This window comes from Arachis stenosperma, chromosome 9 (genome assembly GCF_014773155.1).
Source record: "Arachis stenosperma cultivar V10309 chromosome 9, arast.V10309.gnm1.PFL2, whole genome shotgun sequence".
NCBI classification, from domain to species: domain Eukaryota; kingdom Viridiplantae; phylum Streptophyta; class Magnoliopsida; order Fabales; family Fabaceae; genus Arachis; species Arachis stenosperma.
In genome coordinates this window covers 5,018,812-5,027,255 of record NC_080385.1, presented here as the reverse complement: position 1 = coordinate 5,027,255, position 8,444 = coordinate 5,018,812, and the positions used below count along the sequence as shown (strand labels likewise).

General features: G+C 29.4%; 1 protein-coding gene across 1 annotated transcript; it reads right to left on the bottom strand.

Annotated features, from left to right (window-relative positions):
* Window positions 1-1,506: 1,506 nt before the first annotated feature.
* LOC130947818 (probable LRR receptor-like serine/threonine-protein kinase At1g05700) lies at window positions 1,507-7,945 on the bottom strand. The gene is made up of 13 exons (XM_057876535.1): window positions 7,810-7,945; window positions 6,659-7,202; window positions 5,364-5,848; window positions 5,141-5,279; window positions 4,972-5,043; window positions 4,056-4,127; window positions 3,707-3,787; window positions 3,377-3,549; window positions 2,867-3,099; window positions 2,635-2,766; window positions 2,431-2,491; window positions 2,154-2,343; window positions 1,507-2,048 (listed from the first exon to the last, which is right to left on the bottom strand). The coding sequence occupies exons 1-13, from the start codon at window positions 7,892-7,894 to the stop codon at window positions 1,631-1,633; spliced, it is 2,685 nt and encodes an 894-aa protein (XP_057732518.1). The 5' UTR covers window positions 7,895-7,945; the 3' UTR covers window positions 1,507-1,630.
* Window positions 7,946-8,444: the final 499 nt, after the last annotated feature.

The following is an 8,444-nucleotide window of genomic DNA, read 5'->3' as shown; positions in this document are numbered from 1 at the left end:
ATAGAGGCCTAACACAAATGGCATACCTATGTGCCTCTTGCAAGATGCACCCGAGTTCAAATCCAAGTTGAAGCTGGATGTTGTTGAAGAATCCATAGTACCTAACACAGATGGCATACCCTTTCTCAAGACAATGAGAGTATTCAATCCACTTGACCAAAAAAAAAAAATTTTCATCAAACAACTAATTAAAAATAATTAAATAAACTTTTAATAATATTTTTAATTTTTTAATTTATATTTTAATAATATTTAATCATCACTTTAATTAAATATAAATTTTTTAAACTCAACACTTATTATAATATATAATGCTCCATGAGGTTGACATTTCACACTATTTTTATTTTTAAATAATAAGTTGGCAAGAAGTATTATTAATTAGTAAGTTAACAGAGATGTTTAGCTGAAGGCTATATATTTTGGGTATGACTTATGATTAATTGCATAACAGGGATAATTTAAAAAAAATTGATCTATTATTTTTTTAATAAATTTAAACAAAAATTTACATAATAAAAATAATATTTTTTATATTAGACGAAATCATATAAGTTACTTTCAATCATATTTTTATTATTATTTTTTTTATAGTTAAATTTTACGATAATCTTTTTTAATAGATACATGACACAAGACTTAATTGTTTAATGATACGGCATATCTTGTTATATATAATAAAATTGCTAAGGACTCTATCATAGAAATTATTTTATATATTGCTTTGTTTGTGGTGATGTGCAATTTTATGGCTCGACTCGGTGATAAACATGTTTATGGTGAATGAGCTTTTAATGCTTTTTAGGCCATGGAAGTTCAATTGTACCTAAAGCACAAAATAAGGATTAACAATCATCTAATATTTTTTAAATTTTCAACTCTCATCCTCTTTGACTTTTAAATCCTAAATCCGTTATCTTTTTCTTTTTAAAAAAAATTCTTCTTACTTCATATATAATTAATTTTTTTTTATTTTTTAATAACACATCTCGCTATAAGCAAGGTATATGAATTTTTTATTTTTTTTTATTTTCTTGTTAACAGTGAAAAGGCTATAACTACCATATTAAAATAGGAAAAGTATGAGGAGCCAATGAGATATTTATATAATGTGTACAATAGACTATATGAGTTACAAAATGAACATCCCCCATACTATTTAAAATTTAAACTAATTTTCAGGTTCATTCAGGATCGAATTCTTGATCTTTTGGATCTGAAGTTCTAATACTATGTCATAATACCACTCATCTCAAAAGTTTCAGTTGATGAGAAATGGTAACACTAATGGTTATATCTCTAATACTCTCTAAACCTCCATTGTATACATTGTACAAATATTCCATTGGCTTCTCATACTTTTCCTATCAAAATATATCACCCTCTAACCTCATCTTTAGGCATAACTCCAAAAAGTAATTTATATCAATTTTTTTCGGCCCACTCTATCACTTACACTGAATTAAAATACAAAACAACAAATTAAGACAAAATAACTAACTTGCTAGTTGCTCGCTAGCTAGAATGTAGAATACATGGTTACGACAAATTTAACTTAAAATTGCAACACATTTTCCAAGCTATTTTATTTCTAATACTTGTCTATACTAATTAGGAATGAACTACAAACTTATCTAGCCAAGGGAGTCATATCAGTACTAATCAAATTGACACTGACATGCCCAACTAAATCTTCATTTTGAAGGTCACAACTATTATGTTTTCGACCTAACTCTGCAGCCAAACACTCCTTTAACTCTTTCACTATATCACTCATGTATGGCCTTTCCATAGAACTGGCAGACACAGAAGCCATTGCAATTTCAACCACTCTCCATGCAGAACCATTGTCAAAACCTCCTTGCATTCTTGAGTCAACAATACGTGTTATATCCCCTTCAATAACCATGGAATTAACTCGTTGACTTATATGATCAGTCATGTCTTCCCTTAAAATTATAACCGGTTGACCCGTGATTATCCTTAAAAGAACTACTCCAAAACTATATACATCACTTTTCTCTGTCAATCTGTTTGATGTCGTGTACCTAATAATTTGGTTAGTTAATATTTGATTCTCTTATCGAAATTTCTTTCAAATAGAGCGATGAATAATTAATCATATAATTGAAGTTAAAGTATTAAACACATACTCAGGATCTAAGTAGCCTGGAGTTCCAGCCACAATTGTCGACACATGCGTATCGCTGTCGGCCGCAAAGCATTTGGACAATCCAAAATCAGCGAGTTTGGCATGAAATTTTTCGTTTAGTAGAATATTGGAGCATTTCACATCTCTGTGGATTATAGGTGGCTTACAACCATTATGCAGATATTCCAATCCTGAATTTAAATTTGAATCATGCATAAATGGTTAAGAACTAAAATTTGATGAAGAAATTTACATATTCATTTCTTTCTCTTCCTAACCTTGGGCTGCATCCAATGCTATTCGAAGTCTATCTTCCCAATTTAAGGACTTCTCCTTATTGTTTTTTTCCTATAAAAAACGTGAGAAATTTCACAATATTTGCTAAAAAAATTTTGAAGTAACAAAATATTTCTAATTAAAAACTTTTTAAAAATATAAAATCATTTACACATTTTAGAACATAGATAAAAAATAATTGTGATGGTACCTGAAAGATGTTCATCTAAATTTCCATTTGCCATGTATTCATAGATGAGTCCTATGTTAGTTTTTTCATTGCAATAACCAATGAGAGACGTTAGATTTCGGTGATAGACTCTCATTAGAAGCTTAACCTGCCATTCAAAGTCATGATAGCAACAATATGATTTACATTGAGATTTCTTTCACTTATTATATTCTTTTCTATGCATGTATTGATTATTGAGCACTTGCCTCGGCAACAAATTGTTGATATCCTTGCACGGATGATAGCGAAAGCATCTTGACAGCCACTTGAATGTCGTCAATAAAGCCATGGTAAACCTTTCCGAATCCACCTCTACCAAGAATCTTATCAAAGTTGTTGGTCATCTTAACAACCTCATTAAATGAATATTGCCGTTGCTTTGATTCCAGTTGCGACCCCTTCATTGAATTCCGACGTTTCCTAAAAATGGTCGTAGAAGCTGATTTTGATGAAAACTTTCAGTTAGTGACAATCACATATTATGTAGAGAAATATTAGAGAATTATCAGAATTTATTATTTTTAGCTATTATTTAGTCATCATTAATTCTTTTAGTATAATTCTTCTATCTCATACTTTTAAGCATTAATGACTAACTGATAGTTAAAAACAATAAATTCTAATGGCTCTCTAACATTTTTCATTAGCGAAATCAGAAATTGTCTATTCACATTATGTAGAGATTGTAATTATAAATTCCAGTTAGCAACAGTTACCATATTGCTTTTTTAGGCGAAAGATTATAACTGCTTCAACAATTACTAGAAGCAGTAATATCCCTGCAATTGATGCTACCACTGTAATGCTTGCATTATTATTCTTCTTTCTTGTATCATTTGTTTGATGGTTGCATGAAGTTGATGCACATAGATTTGGATTTTGTCCCACACTATAAAATAAGCATTTAGATGACAACAAAGTTAAAGCAGGGTACTTAGGAAATTTTGTGAGTAATTATTATTATAATAATAAATTAAAGGGATCTTCAATGTCAAGTAGATATTATTGATTCTTGGTATTAAGTATATATCAAGGATAATATCTACCTCAAGGATAGTTGACCATCACTTTGTTTTTGAAGGAGTTCATTTGAAACTGAACCTGTTAGATTGTTGTTTGCCAAGTTTCTGCAAAAGCAGAGAAAACAAATATGACATCCTTCTCAATTTAACTTTAAAGTAATACTAGGTAATAACTTTTTTTTTTGTTAACATTAGCTAATTTTTTTAAAAATTATTTTGTTTATCTTAAATTCTAGACTCTAAGGCATAAACTATTAACTCTACGTCTTAAGCTATAAACACTAAATTTTAAAATTTGTTAATGTTAGCTAACAAAAAGTTAATTTTTAATATTTTTCTTAATTTTATAACCAATAAAATCATGTGAACTTACAAGTATTCTAGTGATTGCATTTGTGCCAGAAAAGAAGGTATATTCCCACTTAAGCCATTGTCCGATAAATCTCTGAGAGAGCAATTCAAATTCACAGTTACAATCCAAAACGGAGGGAAAAAATACACAAATGTAATAAAATGGGTGTATTATTCATAGGTAACTTTATATATGAAGAAAATTTTATGTAAAAATGATAGTTTAGATATTAGACAGGTACTATATTAAGCAATTTATTTAAGAAAAAGTATGTGGAACCAAAAGGGGATCAGCCAAAAGATAAACAAAACAACATTAAATTAATTAATTTAATTTTTATTTAATTTTTAATGTTTGTTATTAATTGTCGTTTTGAATGAAATCTCTCATTGACTAATATGTTTCAAATCCCCAATAACCACTCCTGGGATCACGGAACCCTTTCAGCAAGCCCGATCCAAAATTCATTTTTCGTCAAATCCGAATCAAACTTTCTCTTCCATTTGGTGGCACAATTCATCGTTACACTAGATATCATTGACGGTGCCGATTTTAAATTGATTAAGTAAACCTAATTAAAACCTATAAAAACCTTCCTCTTTTCTCTCTCATTAACCTATCCACCTCCAACAAACACAAATTCGAAAAATATATAAAAGAACATCCATTTAATATAAAAAAGAAACTTTCTGATACTTAGTAGAAGAAACATCCATATATATAACTCGTAGAGATTTTGAATTCATCCAAAGGTATTTGGCTGAATTTTGGCTGATATGCTTTTGGTTCTCTAGCTTTACTCTTTATTTAAATATATCAAATTATCTAACTATTTTTAAGTGTTATAACTTAGTCACGTAAAGATATGTCTATGTACTTAGCCACCTTATTTATTTATGAATTAAATGAGATGAGATGAGATGAGATAGATACTCACAAGGATTTTAACATGGTAAGCTTGGAGATATCAGCCGGTATATGTCCGGTGAGTCCACTTGAAGACAAATTCCTTTATACATTCCATTTCCAAAAACATTATTATTTCAATCATGAATATAATTAATAGTTTTGTAATTTTTGTGTTATTGAATGAATGATGACCTTACAAGGATGTGATTCTTAGAAAGCCATCAAAAGAGCTACACTCTACACCTTGCCACTTGTATGCAATGGGAGCACATGGATCTCCTTCCCAGTTTCTACTGTCCATCCTATAAGCTCTCTTGATGTTTGTGACTGCATCCACTGGTGTGTATATACAAGCAAAGCTAAATATTCTTACAAGAACCGAAAGAACAAGCTAAGTTGGACAAAATAGCAGCATCATACCGTCATTTTTTTGGGTTTCTAACTCTGAAAAATCTCTAGCAAAATAAATCTCAAGAGCATTGATGATGGGTGGAAGGGTGGAAGATTGTGTCCGAATAAGTGAAATGTGACCCCTTTTTGTTAGAAGCCAAGGTCCGGTTAGAGTATTTCTGGTGTGTACTTGATGGTATTTGAGTTGTAATGCTGCATTCCAAGTCACGTCATTTATGGTGGTATTGAATGATCTTGTTTGATTTGGACCCAACTTCTGGAGCTCAGCGAAGTGTAAGTAGAAATAGTATTGGTGCTCGGTTTCATCATCAATCTCCCAGTTGAAGTCTAATGAAGCAGTAACGTTTCTTGGTGTAGCTGCAGTCTCCATCACAACTACTGGTGGTTTAAAGTCATTCTGAATCAAGTCATCGTTGCCAAGTCTGCTGCTTAATTGTGTCCACTTGTTGTCCCAATAAGGCTCCCATATTCGATCATATGGATCATCTTTATACCTGTATAACCAACATGTATAACATATTAAATGAACATATTCAATCATAAACCTCCATTGTACACATTGTACAAGTATTCCATTGGCTCCTCATACTTTTCCTAATATTATATGTTCCCATAACTTATATAGTAATAATCAATCATGCTATGCTAGGTGGTGTATATAAAAAAAAGCATATTGCTACGTATGTATTAAAATTATGATTATATTATGTGTACATCAAAATCATTTATATATATAAAATATATATTAAAAATAAATTAAATAATATATGTAATTATGCATAAATACATAATATTATAATTAATAATTTATTTTTAGTATGCATATAATATTTTTTAATGATAATAACAATTTTATTTTATTTTAAGTATTTGAAATAAATTTTTTAATTTTAATTTTAATTTTGCTTTTAGTTAACTATATAATTAAATAGATATTCAAATATTTTTTTTAATTGATGCTAAACCCTGGTTACTTCCATCAACAACTGTGTCCTTCTTTTTGTTCCTCTCTATCAAATAATAAAAAAAACCTACTGTATAAATTGAAAGATTAATTTTATTGTTATCTCGTTAAGAAAAAGTAAATACTCATGTGCAGTAAAATAACTGTGCGCGTGAATTTTCACCTTAAAAAAAAATCATAATCCTTGATATTTATACACTAAACTAGAGACGCAACGTGATCGGCATGAAGCTAGGTTCCTTGCATTGGAAATCTCTGAAATTGAAAAGGTGGATAAGGGCAAATTCTCCCTTTAATGGTGGAAATAAGAGTAAGATATATTTAAAAGAAAGGGACTCGCCTGTATGTTAAATTGGTGATAGAACCAAAATCCAACCTTCGGAATAGTGCCAATGATGTAGACGGCTTTTCAGTGGTATAAGTAGCATTGTTCAAAATCCTCATTTCTATAACTGAAATGAACGGTGTCCCTGTGCCTTTGTTAACCATACAGATATGGATATAATCCAGTGATGGAGTGTGTATGATCTCATAATTTTTACTGAGTGATGAATTTGTGAATTTCACTGTGTCCCAAAAATGAACTCCGAGATAAATATCAAATTGTGGGAGCTTATTAAGACCATCATAGTTTCCATACAAGAAACTAGTTCTGATTAAATATCTAGTAGCACTTGTTACATTTATTCTGTAACAGTTTCTTGTTCCGCTAGGAAAGCTCCGAAGGTAAGTAAAATATTGTTGATGAGTAGCTTTATCTTGGGGCGATACAGTCTTACTCACACCAGAATCAATGAAATTAGCATCTGAAATATAATTGATTCCTGTGCTCTTCTCAGTGTAGTTGGAATTTTCAGGTAGTCCACAATCTATGCTAGTGAATTCTGATGTACATAAACCATACAATCTTAGTGTGAAAAAAATACAACCATGTTATGTGTACACCAAAATCAGCCACTAAAATTAGCTATTAGTATAAAGTATATATTAAAATATAAATATATATTAAAAACAAATAAATTAAATCACACTTATATTTATACACAAATACATTGGTGATTAATTTTAATGACTAATTTTAATATACATATAGTATTTTTTGAAAAACATATTGTAACTTACACATACTTTATCTTTATGACTTTATCTTCAATTTTTTTCCCTAAATCAAAAGAGCTGTTCAAATTTGAATAGAGTTTAACTAAGAGTTATTTTTTTCAGTTAACATTAGCCAATTTTTTTAATTTGAATTAAAATGAATTCTAAATTCTTTAAAAAAATAAAGATTAAAAATTAATTTTACAATAAAAAATGTACTAATACTAATTACTTAAAAATTAATTTCTTATGCTAAAATACTAAAGAATTAACACCTTTAGCTAAAAAAAAAGTGTTGGTAAGTATCAATTCAAAAATTAAACAAAAATAAAGTAAAAATATTGATCACTAAAAATTTATGTATCATATACTTTTTCATTTAAATAACCGAACCTGATTGATCCTGGCCTAGGACCAGTGCTAAGAAAGACAGAATTCCAAGCAGTAGAAAAAGAGAATGGAGAGAATTTGCCATCATCTTTGCCGTATACTAGCTATATTTTGTTTTGGGTGACAAATATTATGAGTGGTTGAGTGCCGCTATGTAATGGCCTTGTATTGCTCAAGTAGTTGCATTTTGTACGAAGCAATTTATTTGACCATTTTATTATTTTATTATAGTTGTGTTATTATTTGTACAATTGTACTAGCTCTCTATAATATACAAATTATGAGATATTAGAGTGTTGACCCAGAGGGGAAAAAAATTCTATCCTTCCTAATAGTTTATTCCTTTCTAAGATGTTCATCATATTTTACACCAGGACTGATTCAAAGCACTATTTTATAATATTATCACAAGAGTGAATTATGGTATGGATGTATCAATTATATTATTGATATAGATTTTACAGATTTTTTAATTAACCAATGAGAAACCAACATGTAAGGAGTTATTGTAAGGAATTTTTTATTTAATCTATGGTCCAAATCAATTTCTTTCTCCACCATATTTATTTAGGAAAAGTATGAGAAACTAATGGAATACTTGTGTTACGGTGGGTAACCGAAGATTAATAAGATGGATG